Genomic DNA, 18,242 nt, shown 5'->3' on the forward strand with positions numbered 1-18,242 from the left:
AAAATTTACCAAACACTTAATAAATTGAAACCTAAATTATTTTACTATCATAATAAAAATGCATAAATATATAAAAACCTCGTTTAATTTCAAAGTTTTTTAATTTGTTAGAAATCACAAGAGCCTTTTCAGCCCCTCTCATAATATAATTAATCTTAGAAATCACAAAAGCCTTTTTCAGCCCCTTTCATAAAATAACTAATCTGTCTTTTTAAGTGCAAAACTAATGTTCAGTCTGCTTTGCAAATCAATCTAATAATAGATTATTAATGGTCATTCCTAGAGCAGGTAAAACTTGTTGCTCTCCAACATGAGGAGGAGAAAACCACAAACAAAAAAAAAAAAAAAAAAAAAAAAAAAGTAAGTGTAGTCCGGTCAAATAATAATCAATAAGCATTAAGACCAACAAGAGTAAAAAAGGCTAACCAACAGCAAAGATACCTAGTGTTGTATGACAATAAAACACTTTCGGTAAATAACAAAGCTTCCCTACAAAACCTTCCCAACTGGGTCTACAAAGATAAAATTAAAACATAACGCTTAAAATATACGTTGTGGCTTCCCCATGGTAGTCTTCAAGTATAAGCACCTGACCTGATTTCACAAAAACAAAATTATATACCATTAGGTTGTCTCTTGATAGAGCAAAATCATTCAAAAAATTTAAATAAAGCTGCAGCCAGCTCAAACACAGTTTTGATTGGTCAAGTGAATTTTAAACAACTTATTTTCTAATTCTGAAAATACTACTTTGTAAAAGTCAGCTTTCAAATAAACTTTTGTATTTTTCAAAAAAGGATAAATATTCTTCTAACACGTTCGCCTTCTTTAAAATGCTATATACAGCACACAACTATTGCATTCGACAGGAACAATACTAACACACTTCAATTTTAGAAAAATAAGCTCAAAACAAAGTTACTTTAAAATATGACGGCGATTAAGAGTAGATAATTGGTTGACAATAATATACTAAAGCTACGCAGCAGCAAAAGAAAATGACAAATGGGCACAACCAATTTCACAATTAGTAATCTAAACAAAGCAGATATCACAGCTTCAACTTACATTCTGCCAGTTCTTTTTCAGAAGTGAAACGAGGAAATTAACGCTCATTTGCACATTCTGGAATATCTGCTTCTCCTCCATGGAAAGATTTCCTACTGCAACTCCCATGCAAAGAACCTTTTTCAATTGGAACTTAACCATTGCCTTCGTCTCATTAACTTTGGACTCCAGGGACTCTTGATGAGTAACAAGGGTGGGGAATTTCCCTATTTTGCAAATAAATAGGAACTTGTTAATGCTGAAGAAATGAAAAAGCATGTATGATACATGCTGAAGTATCAAACAAAGCTCCAATAAAAAAATAAAAGATAAAGCCATTTTAAGAAAACATATATGAGTAGAATATCATGCTTGTAACCGAAATCATGAAAAATTCTTGCATCCAAACATTTAGCATTAATCAAGACAAAGCACCTAAAATTGGGTATAAGTTTCAAAAACCTTATTTTTATATTGTTTACATCAGTGCCTTTTTCTGAGAAGTTGACGTATAAAAAAAAATAAAAAATAAAATAAAAACACTAGCCTAAAACAATAACTAAATGAATATATATAATAAAATATGTTTCCTAAAATTTAAAATGACATCAATAACAGAATTTAAACCAAGTATACACCCACCTGCCTTGTTGAGACCAGGGCCCAAAAGACGGGGAATCTGCTTAATTACAGCTTCAGATGCTAAGAAAGCATGGTATTTCTTTGCTAGTTTCTTTACTAGCTTCTTGTTTTTGTTGAGCTTCTTTAAAGCTTCAACATCCATATAGTCCAGACCTATTTTCTCAGCCTGAAACATTTTGATGAACAAATTACATACATGAAACTTTAGAAAGTGAAAGCTGAGTGGAAATTCTATTAAAACCATCAAGGGAACCTTACTTTTACAGAGAAAATTACAAAAGTGGATTTTGGATCACAGAAAAGAGGGGACCATGATTCCAAATGAAATCAAGGAAACTACAATTTTGATATCATTATTTTTTAACAAAACTGGAATAGCAATATTACCTCCTCAACATGCTGAGCATCTCCAAGCATACAAACCTTCATCTTGGGCCTAGGAATGTGCGGCAACTTTACAGAACCACTGAACCGCTTATCCTTTTGGGGATCATAATTTTTCAGTCCAATCTGGAGTTCAACAGTCTCAGTAAAGTTTCTTTTTTTCTCCTTTGACTCGGTAGTGATGGTAGAAATAGCCTCTCTGAGTGCATCACTCTGAAGCTTACTGCAAAAACGAACGGAAAATAGTGAGACATCCCAGAGAGTATCACGCAATAACATCCAGCATATATGCCATACAACTATATTAGCAAGTTAGCCATTTCTGGATTAAACAGAAATGCATAATCCTACAACATATCAAATAACTATCATCTAAAAGAAGCCAATGAAGGAAATAGGGGATAGACTGGACCCTAACCATCTAATTTAGCAGGGCAACAACGAATAAAAGCCAAGAAAGCATAACAAGTTAACCAACCATGATTTGAGTTTAAATGCTTTAACCATACATAACAAGCAAAATCTATCCATTCTGAAGAACTGAATATGTAAAAGACTTCCCAAAAACAAAATAGCACACTATATTAACCATTACCAGGGAAAATTACCCATTTCAACAGACATAAAAGCAAAATCAAAACTAATGCAAAAGGAGAACTTGTTCAATACACAATGTGCATACAGCTTGGCACTTTACATGGCAAGCATCTCCAACTGAATAATGGCATGTGTACAATAATTAACATCTTATATTAACAAGCCAATGAGAACCAAACACCATTCCTGTCATCCTTCTTTCCTAGCATCGAAAATATAAAGATATAAGAAAAACATATCTGCAGAAAACAAGACTGTCACAGCACCATGGAAATGCTTTTTGTGTAGTTTCACCAGTGCAGTGCACGCTGCACCTTCATGATATCTTGGTTTAAATTAATCTCATCCTCGATAACAACCCAAAACATGAACACTCATATTTTCTAGACAGAAGAATGCACACAGATTTAGAAAATAGTATATAAACCCCAAAAGAAAAGCTCTTCATGAGATGCTGAAGAAGCTTCATTGTTTAAGAAGTTAAAAAATGTAGCTGAAATCCACTAAACTTGAGGAACTTATGACACAGCTAAAATTGACCCCAAAAAAAAAAAAGACTGGAACATAAATGTGATCAGAATATAAATGTGCCAAAGAATTATTTTTCACCTTTAATTTCTAAACCCTCTAAAAAGCGATTATTGGGAGAACTAGCCATTATAAATATTTTACTGGTATATATAGTTCTAGCTTTTTTGTAACAATCAAAATACTGCATCACAGAAAGCATATACTAAGAAAAGATTAAAAAATAATGATAATAAAATAAAAATAAAAACAGCCACGAAACTTCAAGGCTCTAAAATATAGAGTAATAACAAAATCTCTAACCAATGAGATGGAAACTGAAATATAAAATAAAACAAAAGGGAGAAGTATGAAGCAATAACCTTACTGCATCCGTAACAGTCCTAATCAACAAGTAGAGAAAGTACAAACAGTATTCATCAGACATAAATTTTATATACCTCATGGTTGAAACTTAGCCTTTCCAGTGACCCACTTCACGTATTCCAACCTATCAAATCAAACAATGAACAAACCATCAAAAGCAACACATTACTCCATCTAGCTCGTAATATCAAAAGCAATGAAAAACTGAAAACCGGATTTTAATCCCATTTGGGTACGGAAAAAAAAAAAAAAAAAAAACGAAGGACGATTGAAAAAAGAATAATAATAACAATTTGGGATCTAGAAACTAAAACTTTACTTCGCCTTCTCCTACGTCTTTTTTTTTTTTCCGAACAAACGGAAAACTCTAGATCTGAAAACTTAAAACAGCAGGGAAATGAAACGAGAAGACGGAACATGTAGATAGAGAAAGAGAGAATTACCAGAGCGAAGTAAGCTACTAGGGTTTTCTGGCGGCTGAGGAAGCCTTGTATAAGAAAGTGATCCCCATGGAGTCCCAGAAGGACGGGTCGGGTCGGGTTCATATTGTAGGCCCCGAGTTGTGTTGTGGATTGACCCAATTAAATATTGAGAATTAAAATCTAAATATAAAATAAAATACGACCCATTTCCGAATTCCGAGTCCCCAACTTAAAATCCCAAATTAACTTCAAAAACATAAAATCTTAGACTGCAGCCAACTTCCGCAGTTTGCCATGTTCCATGGCAAGTTTTCATGGAAGCCAAACAACTCGAACAAGAAATAACAGAGTCGCCCTTGCACTCTCCAGCCTATCAAGCTCTTCTGCGAGCCGGGCCGCGTCTACGACCACTTGAACAAGTCCACGCTCACCTCGTCGTCTCTGGCTCCCACCGCAGCCGGGCCCTCCTAACGAAGCTGCTCACTTTGGCTTGCATCGCTGGTTCAATCGTCTACGCTAGAAGGCTCTTGTTCTCTGTTCCGAGCCCTGACTCCTTCCTTTTCAATTCCCTCTTCAAAGCCTCATTGACTTCTGGCTTCCCTCTCGACACTGTCTCCTTCTATCACCGCATGCTTCGTTCTGGCATTTGGCCGTCGACTTACACCTTCACTTCCGTGATCAAGGCCTGTGCTGATCTTTCGACTCTGAAACTTGGTAGGTGCGTTCACTCACATGCATTAGTTTGTGGGTATGGCTCGGATTCCTTCGTTCAGGCCTCTCTGGTTCCTCTCTATTCAAAATCTGGAGAATTGGGTGTTGCCCGGAAGTTGTTTGATAATATGCTGGAGAAAACGGTTGTGGCTTGGAATTCGATGATTTCGGGTTACGAGCAAAATGGGCGTTTAAGAGAAGCGATTGGATTGTTTTACCAAATGCGGAAACATGGTGTTGATCCTGACTCGACAACGTTTGTGAGTGTTTTATCAGCCTGTTCTCAATTGGGAGCTCTTGGTCTTGGCTGTTGGGTGCATGATTATGTTCTGAATAATTGTTTCTACCTAAACGTAGTGCTAGGCACTTCATTGATCAACATGTATGCTAGATGTGGAAATGTGAGCAAAGCAAGAGAAGTTTTTGATTCAATGAATGAACGGAATGTAATTGCTTGGACGGCAATGATTTCCGGTTATGGAATGCATGGTTATGGTAGTGAAGCTATGGAACTTTTTCATCAGATGAAGGCACTGGGTCCTTGCCCCAACGACATCACATTTGTTGCAGTTTTGTCTGCCTGCTCTCACTCTGGGCTAGTGCAGGAGGGGCGCCATGCATATACAAGCATGAGCCAAGAGTATGGCTTAGTTCCAGGAGTGGAACATCATGTTTGCATGGTCGATATGCTTGGCCGTGCTGGACTTCTTGACGATGCTTACCAATTCCTCAAAGGAATTATAAACAGGGAACCAGCTCCAGCAGTTTGGACTGCCATGCTTGGTGCTTGCAAGATGCATAAGAATTTCAACCTTGGAGTAGAAGTTGCCGAGCATCTTCTTGCAGTTGAACCTGATAATCCTGGATATTATGTGATGCTTTCAAATATATATGCACTGGCAGGTCGGATGGATAGAGTGGAAACAGTTAGAAACATGATGATCCAGAGACGCTTGAAGAAGCAAGTTGGGTATAGCACAATAGAAGTTGATCGGAAAACCCACTTGTTTAGCATGGGTGACAAGTCCCACTCAGAGACAAATGAAATATATGAATATTTGGATGAATTGATGAGGCTGTGTAGGGAAGCAGGTTACATTCCAGCACCTGAATCGGTGATGCATGAATTGGAAGAAGAAGAGAGGGAATATGCCCTTAGATACCACAGTGAGAAGCTTGCAATAGCATTTGGGTTGTTGAAAACCAGTCATGGTATGGCTCTAAGGATTGTGAAGAATCTTAGAATTTGTGAGGACTGCCATTCTGCGATAAAGTACATCTCAGTTGTCACTGCCAGGGAAATCATGGTTAGGGATAGGCTTCGGTTTCATCATTTCAAAGATGGCAAATGTTCGTGTTTGGATTACTGGTGACTAGTTAGTTTAACAAGTTTTTGAACAATGTTCCTTGAAAAGAAAGATTAACTGTCCAAAGGCAGTCAGCTTTCCAGTTGCATGTGAAGCCAATCTCTGTGGGGCGTGCCCACATTATTTCATCGCAGATCATACTGACACATTCATATGAAATTTATGGCTGTCTTCAAGTCATTTAGGTCGAACTGGACGTCCAGAAGTTTCCTGAGCTCCTTTAGGTACATATATGAAAGGCACCCTTACCAAGATGGTGGGCTGGATATCAGGAAACTTATAGTGTAAGAGGGAACTAATTACCCTGCCTCAACTAAAGATTGGTCCAGAATAGCTATGCACTGTTAGCTATTTTCCTTGGAAATTAAAACAGGGTCTAATCGCATGAGCAGCCACCAGAAACAGATCTCTATCTTTTGTTTCAGGGATCAAACACAGCATTGGAAGTAGACGGTGGTGCACTTGAAGATCAGAATACCTCCTTGCATGTAACTTTCAACCGTAGCAGTCATTTATGGAACGTTTGAATAACCATGTACTTGATATTTTTTGGTAAAAAGTAACTATGTACCTGATTGCTAGTAATAATTGTAGGAAGTTTATCATCTTTATATATGCAAATTGAAAAAGGTTTCATTTTTCAGTGACATCCCTTTCTATGCCTTTTCTCGCCTTATTACATTTCGTTATTTCTTTTCACAAAATGATGATTGTTAGTGTAGGTGTGTGCTAACTTAAAATAGAAAGTTGAGTTCATTTATTTGTAGTTTGAATTTCTGGCGTTTGTGGTAACTTAACAACAAGAGTGAGCGTTAAGCTTCAGCTTTTGGAAATTTTCTTATGGACATATTTTAGATTGGAAGGTTGAGGATGTTAGGCACGAACTTAGGACATCATATTAAGTTAAACTTTGGACATCATATTAAAGTAAAGATTGACATTGCGCTAGCAACTGTAAGGGCAATTTTCTTTCTATTGACTGACTATAAGTTTGATATTATCTTATTGGATCAGTTTTTAAGTGGAATTAAGTTGACGAATTATAAGACTGATAAAATTGAACGACTCATTCATAAGAAGAGACTTTGATCCGCAATAAACTTGGATGTCTTTCTGGATTATAATTTTTCAAATGGCGTTTATGATTAGTCAAAGACATGGGGCTGCCTTTCAAAACTGAGATATTGTAAATTATGTAAAAACATAATTCAAATTTAGACACAAACATATTACATTAACCAGCTTAATTTTCACCAAGTAAATAGAGACTAGAAAAAAAAGACAAAAGAAAGTAGAAAAAAAAAAAAAAATGACAAAACTAATTGTATGCCAGTAAGAGAAAAGCTGTCTATGGTTTCTCAACAAAGAGAGGGTTGAGAGCAGTATAAATAGTATGAAGAAGGAGAACCAAATACAATATTGCTGCAACAAAACCGGCAACGAGAGCTCCGGTGACATGGTCGCAAAACTTGGGTACTTGTCCACAGATAGGCAGCCAACCAGCATGGCTATTCCCTTTCTTTCCTACTTGACCTATGGCCAACGCAGCTGAAATGCTCGAACCGAGGAGCACTGTTACAACCTGAATATTTACATATCAAAAATAGCAATCCCTTTATTCTTACTTCCCAAGTAAAATTATATGAGAAAGAGCTTCTCTATTGGGGGGGGGGGGGGGGGGGGGGGGAGGGGGGGGTTAAAAAAAAAAAAAAAAAAGGAACCATGGAATTGTTTCTTCATTACCACATCTAGGATAACAACCAAACGCCAAAGCAAACTCTTACAAGAAAGAAACAGTGCTACAAGGCTGTATCCGCACGCAATGGCTTCCACAATCACAAAGTACCTTCGAAACCATGGATTAAACCCATAAAAAGAAAAATAAGCGGAAGCAAATCCTCAATAAACATATAAAGTGTAATGAAGATTACAGAGACTATGATAGATGGATTAAAAACTTACATGAAAGCGGGTGTGTTGCTGTATTTGGCTTTGAATGTTAAGTTCAAGACGTTGGCAGAGTCATGGCTTGTAACCATGACAATAGTTGCTGCCAGAGCTAAACCAAAGGCTAGGAGCCTTAGCAAAAGGGTGAAGATGTTCCTCTTAGTCATGGTGGACCAGCTAGGTGGTTTTAATTTCAATATTGAGTTAAAAGTGAAAAAGGAAATGGATGGCCCTTTCCAAGTTTTAAATGTGGGATATTTGACATTTTTCAACCTAAGAAGAGAAAAGGTGTAGAATAATACTGAAAGGTGTATAGTGTTAGGAAGATAGATAGGTGGTTGGGCACTGGCTTCCTTTTTTTTCCCCATGTCTTGAGCAAAAAAAAATGGTTTGGTAACCTAGAAAGTGGATCAACATTCTTTGCCCTCTAAGATGCAACGCGTGGAAAACCATAAAAGGGACGGTATTTCTTTTTTTTTCTTTTTTTCTTTTTTTAATTTCCTATTGAGATGTGTTAGCATTTGAAGCTGATTACATGGTTAGTTTATGCCTCTTATTCTCCACCTTAGAGGAAAATCCATTTTGAATGATTTTATTTTTATGACTGAAGATCCCAATGGTCTGGCCAACTACCAACCTGAATCTGTACGGTCCTTGCCCCTTTTTACCATGTGGATTTAATTAAATTTAATTTAATTGTTATCGTTGTTATGGAAGAATAGAAGTACGTTTTAAATGGCAGAGGAAAGAGGAGAGTTTGTAACCAAAATATAAAATTATAGCAAAACTGATTACACGTTGATTATGTGATTCGTATTTCATGCACCACATCCAATTTATGTGATCTCATGCATGTGTGCCACTTCGTATTTTTTTTCATTTGCATTTTATGAGATGTGTCTTGTAAAAGATAATAATTAATTAAGTTACAGTATCTTTTTTTTCATTATTATTATTATTTTTTTTTTTTTTTTTTTGGGGACTGTGTTCTAATGTTTTTTGAATCTTCGTTGAAATACAACTGTTAGCAATTATACATCAGGACTCAATTTATTAATTTCCATAGAGGAGTTATTTTATAGTTGTACTAAACTTGGGGAAAATAAATAACAATATATACCATTTACTTTACCATTTTAGCCTAAAATAAAATCAGTAATAAATTATTTTTTGAGCCATAAATCAATTATAAATAAAATTATAATCCAAAGAATATTTACTAAGAATTTTTTTTTGTCTTAATATTGAATAAGATTTATTGTCCTAAACTTTAGGATAATCTCTTTCTTTTTTTATGTTTAGAAGATGGGCGGATCTAGATAGGGCCCACGTGCCTTCCCCCTCAAAAATTTCACTTTAATTTTTTATTATATTTTTGTATTCACAATTTTGCTCTATTTTTAATTGTAAATTATGGAGATAAAATTAAGTAATTCAAGACATCAATTTCTATATTATTTTTTCACAAACTTTTTAAAATGTGGTATGAATAAATAAATAAATCAAAATATTAAATCATATCAATTATTTTTTTATCACGTGATAAAATTTTATAGAAGAAGTATATAAAAATAGATAGTTCAAAGGCCATCTTTTTATTTTCCCTTAAAATTTGCCCCTGCTAGCTTTTGTTTTCCAATCTCACGTGGTTTTAAAAAAAAAAAAAATTATTTGCTCTGTTTCTTTTTCTTTTCCTTTTTTTTAATTAATTTTTTTAGTTTTGTTTTTAGCTAAATTGTTTTTTTTTTTTTTTAAGTTTCTTGTCCAATCTAATAGTTCATAGCTTTTGAAAAAAATAAATTAAAACTCCCACTATTAAAAGTGATGTCTCTAGCATTTAACAATATTAGTGTTTGTATTTTCTACTTATTTTGTTTGTATTTCATTATTTTAGTTAAATTTTTTATTTATATTTTAAGTATGGCTTAAAATTAGCAAATAAATCCAAAGTAATATATAATTTTAAATTTCTTTAGGTGAAACTGTTAACGTTAATTTAGTTTAATATGATAGTTTCTAATAGAAATAGATTTAATAGTTAATCCATTATTGTTTTGCTACAATTTTTTTTTGTTAATTCTCTTTCCAATTTTAATTCAATATGTCAAAAAATAATTTGACGAGTTAATTAATTGCTAATAAAATTAGAATTTTTCATTGCTTTTTTTTCCCTGGAGTAGAATGTTCTTTTTTAACATAATTTTTTAATGAATTCTTTGTGAATTTATGTTAACAGATCCTATATTATAATTAATTTTAATTTATAGTTTATGTAACATAGTATATATTATCGTCATTGACAATGTATGTTAAATTTAAATACTTATGGAGAAATATTTCTGAACATTTAGGAGGATAAATTTTAAATAGTTTGAATTAAAAAAGATTGTTTCTAATTTATCCATTTTATTATAGAAAGAAAAATAACTAATGGTACCCCTTAAAATATAGTTTGGGGTCACTACTAGTTTAGAATAAGGTGGTTCTTGTTGATAACAAAATTAAATTGCATAAAGTTTGAATTTGAAAATAGAATAACATTAAAATCTTGAAGTAAGTTACTTCCGCAATAATTCCTTATTTTGAATTGCTAGAGCAACCCAATCAGCTGCCTTATTAACCTCTTTTGAAACGTACTTCACCCAAGAAACTATAAATAAACTTGAATATTATCAATTAGCGTAGTTAGGGTCGATGGGAAAGTAGTGTCCTGTGAAGTGAAAACACTTATATGTTTCTTGAAGTCAACTTTCAAAATTAACATTTTTCCACCCTATGTCTAACGTCTAAATGCACGCATATAATAAAGTCAAGCATTTAGCTTTAAGGCATAAGCCACTTAAATCACAGGATCTAACTTCACACATTCAACAAATAGAACCTCCCAAATCCCAACTCCCAACTCCCATAGAATTTCTAGATACACAACCTACACTTGACCTCCTTTAAATCACTAGGAGAATTTTATCTAACCATCCATAGGAGCTTGCCAAGATTGAAACCTCATGTTGCTTACAAAACCAACTTTATTGTTGAGTACATTACCAAAAAAAAAAAACTTTATTGTTGAGTAATTGGAATATTCGATCTCCTTTATTTTGATACTCTATCCATTGCCCACAAGAGGAATTAATGGCATGCGTAGAATCATCTTATGAAGTTGAATTCTTTCATGCACCAATTTATTTTTACTTTTTCCATATATCCAAACATATATAAGCTGCCAAAGCAAGACAACCACCATTGAAAGTTATTAATTTAGCTTGGTCCTATATATTAGAAAACCACCTCATTAATACCATCAAAACACCCTAGCCAAATTGATTTGGTCCGTTTACACTTCCATAAAACATGAGATCGTTTCTGGCTCCCTTTTACAAACCGAACCAAACATAAATCTTCAAAACAAATATTCCTGTAAGATTTGCTTTAGAAAGGTAAAGTTTCTTAACACTTTCCAACATAAAAAGATTAAATATTTGGATAAACACTTAAACCACACATAACTTTGTTATCAAATAAATAATATTTTAAAAGATAAAAGCATAAGTCAAGGTGCCCCCTTTCTTGTAGGAGGGGATGCAAGGCAATGGGGTTTAAGCCTTTTGGTACTTCAAATTTATTATGGATATACAAAGGTGCTACAAAGAGAGCATGTCTGGACCACATGGAGAGAACCTTTCACGAACATTAATGTCTGTTTAAATGAAACGGTGCATTATGTTTTGGCACCCATTTCCAAAAAAAAAAAATTAAAAAAAAAAAACACAGCCCACTGAAAAAAACGGTGCGTTTGCATTTCCTCTCTTCCTTCCCTTTTTGAAAAAAAAATGCAGGCTCATCCTCTTTTCTTTCCTAAAATCCTGAAACCAGCTCTGCCGCCCAGTAGCTCACCCACCACTTTTCCTTCTCTGCCACCCAGCAGCTCGCCGTAGGCACTATAGCGCTCTCTCACTCTACTTTTTTCTCTCTATTCTTATGTAAGTTTCCTTTTCCCTTTGCATTTTCTCTGTAATATGCGATCGTCCTCTTTTCTTTCCTAAAATCCCTAAACCAGCTTTGTCGCCCAGCAACTCACCCACCTCTTTTCCTTCTCTGCCCCTCAGCAACTCGCTGCAGGCACTATAGTGCTCTCTCGCTCCACTTTTTTCTCTCTAATCTTATGTAAGTTTCCTTTTTTCTCTGCATTTTCTCTATAATATGTGATCCTGCATTGAAGTGAATATGAAAACAATATATAATATTTGCTCTCTTTTTAGTATGGCTTATGTTTATGTCATGAATAATTTAAGACTTTGACTTTTCCTCATTAGGCTGCATTATTGATAAACCATAGAACTTGTCATCTACTTTAAAGAAGTAAAGGATGAAATGAAAAAAAGTAAAACCACTAATAAGGTGACGTGCACTTGTAGATGGAAAAAGGTTTTGCTATATAACAATTTATTGCTGAAATGAAGATTGATAATTAGATGTATTTAATTGTATTATGACTTTTAAAATTAAAAATTTAATATAAAAAAATAAATTTATATAAAAAATAAATTAAATTGTCGTGTATGGTCAATGTAGTTACAAATAAACACTATTAGAGGAAAGTGACATGTATCATATAACATCATTCACTCACCACTGCCACTTTGTTTATTTTTTCATTTTTCCCAAACCATTCGAAATCTTCTGTGTGATTAAGGAACTTGTTTAATGGTTAAGGAATTCATTTTTTTTCTTGCACGCATGTAAAGGTTAGAGAATAAAAATTTTCATGAATACCAAATCTTTACTAGTTGTTTTGATTGCTTTGAATTGCTTGGATTTTTCTGCCATTGTATTTTCTGAATAAATATAGAGTTATGTGAATGACTTAGCTAAATTTCCAATGAAGGAAACAGCAGATAAACGACATTTCGCTTGCTCACAAATGTTTGTTTGTTTGTTTGTTCTCCATTTTGTGTTACTATAAGTTGTCGAAGTGTTTTGATATGCCTGTATGCTTGGGGAAAATACATAAATAGATGAGACATGAAGACATTTGAAAAGAATATTTACCAAGAAACTTTTTGTCCTCTTTGCAATAGTCAAGTGATATGCAAGGCTATACTGATAGATTGATGTGTCTGCTTCTAAATTTAATTCATTTAGTAATTAATTGAAATATTTAATTTGCTTGCAGCAACATGTCAGATGAGACTGGAACTCAATTGTACACTCCACAAATTGTAGAGCAAAACAAGCCAAAGGTTAAACAAGAATTTTAAACAATTGAAGAGGCTTTTCAATTTTACAATACATATGCAAGAGAATGTGGATTTAGTACAAGAATGATTACTAGTAAGAGAAAAAAAAAAAAAAGGAAGAAATGAGCTAATATGAAAACAATTTGTGTGTTTTAAGGAAGGAGAGACAAATGAACATTATTAGAAGAAAGAAAACATACAGTCCAAAGATCATGTGAAAGGAATCGAGGATTAGTTCGAGTTGGCTACAAAGCTAAGATGACAATGGTTAAGAGGTAAACAAGACCAAATTGGATTGTTAGTCATTTTGTAGAAGAGCATAACCATGCACTTGCTACTCCAACTAAGGTATACTTGTTACGATCTCATAGAGTTGTATCAACTGCAAAAAGAGTTTTGAGCCAACAGTTATCAGAAACAAATATTCCAATGTGTCAACAAATAAAGGTGCTGGAAATAGAATCTAGCGGTCCTTAAAATATTAAATGTGTTGAGAAAAATATAAGAAACTATGGACAGAGGGTGAGAGATGATCAAAAAGATAATGATGTAGAATTGTAAATTGAATTTTTTTTCTTCCAAGGAAGAAAAAAATCCAGCCTTTTATTTTAAATTTGAACTCGATGAAGAAAGCAAGTTTGTTAGATGCTTCTGGACAGATCTTTTTGCAAGAAGATCATATCATTTCTTTGGTAATGTAGTAGTATTTGACATAACTTACAACAGGAATAAATACGATATGATATTTGCTCCATTGTCAGAAGTAAACCATCATGGTCAAACTATCATTTTTAAATGTGCTTTGTTGAGTGGTGAAAAAACCAAATCTTTTATTTGGTTATTAAATCAATTGTTGGATGCAATACCAGGGGATGCACCTCAGGTGATTATTACAGATCAAGATCCTACAATAACTAAGGCTGTTGCTCAAGTTCTTCCATCAACTTGTCATCAATACTATATCTGGGATATTTTGAATAAATTTTCAGAAAAAATAAATACAACAGTTTATCGAGATAACTATCATTTGTTCAAAAATATCATTTTTAACCCTAAGACTATTGAAGAGTTTAAAACTAGTTGGGCAGAGTTATTGAAGAATATTCATGTAGAAGATAATACATGGTTGTGCCAAATATATGAAATCCGCAACAAGTGGGTTCCTGTTTATTTTAATTATATTTTCAATGAAGGAATGTTGAGCAGTCAAAGAGCAGAAAGTTCACATGGATTTTTCAAAAGATGCTTCTCAAACAAAAATTCATTGATGGACTTTATTGTATGCTTTAATAGAGCTGTTAATCATCAAAAACATGATAAGTTAGTTGCAGATCATATTGATGTGAATGAGCAACCAAAGTTGAAAACTATGTGCCCCATGGGTCTCAAATGGTGAAAATATACAAAAAGAGAAATTTTATAATTTTTCAAGATGAGTTATTTGAAAGTTCTGCGTATTTCTTAAGTTGCACATTTGAGGTTGATGAGTCTATACTTTATATTGTGCAGAAGGCTGGTGGAAGTTGTTCATAAAGAAATAGACAACTTAGATATAATAAACTTTCAAATTTTGTGTCATGTAGTTGTAGGCTATTTGACTTTCATAAGAATTCCATGTAGACATATATTAGCCTACTTTCGAATTAAACAAGTCATGTTTTTGCCAAGCAAATACATTCTTATGAGATGGACAAAAAGTACAAAAGAGCTTCGAAGTATTAATAATCCATCACATGTGAGATCAAAAGGATGTGAGAAAAGATTTCAAACTCCAAAAAAGATGTCAGTTTCAAATTATGACTTTGTCGAGGATGTGGACTTCGTGGATAACAACACGATAAAAGGAATTGTCCTCAGTTGCAAGAAAGGTAGATACAATCAACTGTTAATTTTCATATAATTTTAAATGGGATTCTCTGTTAGAAATATATATTAAGTAAAAAAGATCATGTTTATTAGTATTAATTTTATATATATAAGATAATTTTGTTCATATAATTTTGAAACTTTATAATATATATTTTTATTTTTTTATCATATAGATCCACAATGTATGATCAAGACATCATTTCCAATTCGTCAAGTTAAGATAATGATTTAACTTCTCATACTGGTAATTTCTTATACTCAAAACATATGAATGCACATAAACTTTTTATTAATTTTTCATAATCTTGAATCCTTGTAATGTTATTTTTTTTTTTATAGGATCAAATATACATGGTGCTAAAAGATTATAGTTGTCATATCATGAAAGCTGTTGATCGTGGAGATTGATAGGAGATTGTGAATATCAGTCTGAATTTGGAAGCTTGTTGTATGAGAACTGTGTGTAATGTGTGGTGAATTAGCTAGCTCGTTTATTTCTTGAGGGAATTACTGATATTATAGTTTCCATTTGACCAGGGAATACACTCATACATTTAAATACCTTTTAATGGGGGAACACATTTTTAGATGTGTATTTATTATTTTATGCATGGTACAATTGCTCAAAACATTAAAGTTTATGCATGATACAATTGCTCAAAACATCAAATTTGTCTAATAAGCAAAAAAAAAAAAAAAAAAAAAGAAAATATTGCTTCAAACTCCTCTAATAATTGTCAAACCTACTTTCAAGTGCAAGTCATTACATATCATTTCTAATAAATTTACATATTCTTATAAAAATAACAAATTGATATTGTAGTTATAACAATGACACTTAGTAATCCCCAGTCATAGTTGCTTTTCCTCTAATGCTGCTGCTTTTCTATAAAGATAGTAAACCCTTGACATTGGAATTCAACCCCCTTACATTATTATTTAGACTAGCCATTTCATTAATCAATATTTCTATCTCCGTTTTGTTCATGTTTCCATGTATATGATGTATTTCATCATCCCATACAAACTTTCCACAATATTTACCATCCTGCATAACATTCATATAGTTAATAAATAATTGATCAATTAACATCATAACACAATATAATATATAATTTTGTATATTTACCTTATTATTATAGCATTTTCAAAATTTTCTATTTGGATTTTTTTTCTGAATGAGATATCTGTAGTTTCATATAACCATTATAAAAACACTTTTGTTGCCAAGCACTTTCATTTATACTAGATGTTGATGTTGAGGCTGTGCAAATGAGAATCACAAACCAGGGTGTGCAAAACATTGTCATAATTTATAGAAATAACCAGAAAAAACAGACATACTAATACAAAGAATCACATATTATAGAGAAAATGCAGAATATTATGAATCATGAGGAGTCTACTTCACCTATGCAGGGTGGTTTAGAATAAAAAGGTTGGTGGCATTTGGGTGGACATATGAAGATTGTCCCAGTATTTGTAAAGTATTGATTATCTGCTATCAAAAGAGCTTCCTTCAGGTGGTTGGAAGAAAGTTATTTATCATGTCAGAACAAGATTATGTGGTTCATTATTCTTAAATATCTTTTATTTGTTAAACATGAACTTTTCCTATTGATTCATGCATAAAATTGCATTTTATACATCATGGTTAAATATTGCATTTTTGAAGGGTCACAGTTAATTTGGAAGATGACATTGTAAATGTCAAACCTCAATTTCAATTTACATCCATGACAAAATCCTCAATTTTCAAAAACTCCATATATCTTTGCCATTTACAACAATACCTTATGATAAATGACGTTAGTCTAAAGAAATAGATTGTACTCCTACTACAAGGAAGGGGTGAATAGGACTTGAAACTTAAAGTAGCCTGTTTTCCAAACATGTGACTTAGAATTTGAATGCACTTGATATCTTGAAGCACCTTCGAAATACTTGTTCATTCTCATTTCTGTTATAGTAGCATATACAATTATGAAATTGTGAATCTGATATAGTATTCTGCACTAATAAATGAAAAAATAGATGTATAAAGTGACTTACTTGTACAGGTCTACACAAATCTCAAGGACAATAAGCCTTATATAGTCAATGAAGATTTTCATCATTTTTGACACCATTAGTTTATGGGGCCATTTGATCTTTAAATTGAAACTTTAAAGAATCTAAAACTTTTTTATGGAATATTAAGTATGTGATTTCCTGTTTTACGACTTTTCATAAAAGATAAATATGATTGTGTGCAATGCAGGATGACATATTACGGAGAAAATGAAACTTACATAAGATTAGAGAGGAAAAAAAAAAAAAAAGCAAAGCGAGAGAGCGCTATAGTGCCTGCGGCGAGCTGCTGGGCATTAATGTCCATGAAGGGTTCTCTCCATGTAGTGCTGACAGGCTCTTTCTGTAGCACATCTAAATATATATATATATATATATATATTTAAGAAAATAATTGTATTTTATTTAATTTTTAATTGAATTAGATTTTATTAACATCTTTAATCTTAGTAATTAACTATGACTATTATCAATAAAATACATAATTTAAAAATATTGAGTGAGAGCGGGTTATATGGCAATATGACTTGTGATCTCCACCATTAATATAAAAATATGAAATTTAAATGTCTTGAGATGCTTTGATTTCGTCCTCCATACGGAAGGTGTTCATTTAGATTAATAACAAGGTTTTCTTCCTAGTGATAGGATACTAAGATGTATTTCAATATTGACCAACCCTACGTGGAATTATTGAGTTAAGTTTTTGGAATCTGAAATGGTGGGCTACATTGATAAAGATACAGTTAAACTTGTTAATTATATCTTGGCTAAATAAAACAGTAGTTGATAAATGTAGAAAATATGAAATATTTTAAATTGACATTTATTAATTGAGAAAGTCTTTGTTCAATAAAAGTAATGTGACTAACCCTACGGTGGAACTCTACTTAGGAGTTGAACAATCATGATAATAGTGGTTACATATTTCTTTAATGTAATGTTTTAGCATCATACATCACGTTTACTATGCCAAATTTCCATATGATAATATTTATGTATGCATTTTTCTTTATTTATTTCAGGAAAATGTCCAATCGGTCATCACTATACTT

At 32.8% G+C, this 18,242-nt stretch overlaps 3 protein-coding genes across 4 annotated transcripts; 1 reads left to right on the forward strand and 2 right to left on the reverse strand.

The window, feature by feature from the left end:
• Nucleotides 1-367: 367 nt before the first annotated feature.
• On the reverse strand, nt 368-4,099 carry LOC107424608 (large ribosomal subunit protein uL1). Its single transcript, XM_016034457.4, has 6 exons — nt 4,008-4,099; nt 3,639-3,688; nt 2,077-2,296; nt 1,690-1,855; nt 1,069-1,274; nt 368-594 (listed from the first exon to the last, which is right to left on the reverse strand). The coding sequence occupies exons 2-6, from the start codon at nt 3,641-3,643 to the stop codon at nt 541-543; spliced, it is 651 nt and encodes a 216-aa protein (XP_015889943.1). The 5' UTR covers nt 3,644-3,688; nt 4,008-4,099; the 3' UTR covers nt 368-540.
• A 22-nt stretch (nt 4,100-4,121) lies between these two features.
• LOC107424589 (pentatricopeptide repeat-containing protein At2g33760) lies at nt 4,122-6,713 on the forward strand. Its single transcript, XM_016034438.4, is given in 2 exon segments — nt 4,122-4,323; nt 4,325-6,713. Coding segments are annotated over 2 exon segments (1,782 nt in total). The 5' UTR covers nt 4,122-4,287; the 3' UTR covers nt 6,071-6,713.
• A 128-nt stretch (nt 6,714-6,841) lies between these two features.
• LOC107424598 (CASP-like protein 1C1) lies at nt 6,842-8,779 on the reverse strand. Of its 2 annotated transcripts, none has more exons than XM_048476569.2 (3): nt 8,027-8,779; nt 7,811-7,910; nt 6,842-7,646 (listed from the first exon to the last, which is right to left on the reverse strand). In XM_048476569.2, the coding sequence occupies exons 1-3, from the start codon at nt 8,377-8,379 to the stop codon at nt 7,413-7,415; spliced, it is 687 nt and encodes a 228-aa protein (XP_048332526.2). In that variant the 5' UTR covers nt 8,380-8,779; the 3' UTR covers nt 6,842-7,412. The 2 variants fall into 2 exon arrangements, with proteins under 2 accessions (XP_048332526.2, XP_015889932.3); XM_016034446.4 differs by having other exon boundaries at nt 7,808-7,910; nt 8,027-8,758.
• Nucleotides 8,780-18,242: the final 9,463 nt, after the last annotated feature.

The sequence above is a fragment of the Ziziphus jujuba genome, chromosome 1, assembly GCF_031755915.1.
Source record: "Ziziphus jujuba cultivar Dongzao chromosome 1, ASM3175591v1".
Classification (NCBI taxonomy): domain Eukaryota; kingdom Viridiplantae; phylum Streptophyta; class Magnoliopsida; order Rosales; family Rhamnaceae; genus Ziziphus; species Ziziphus jujuba.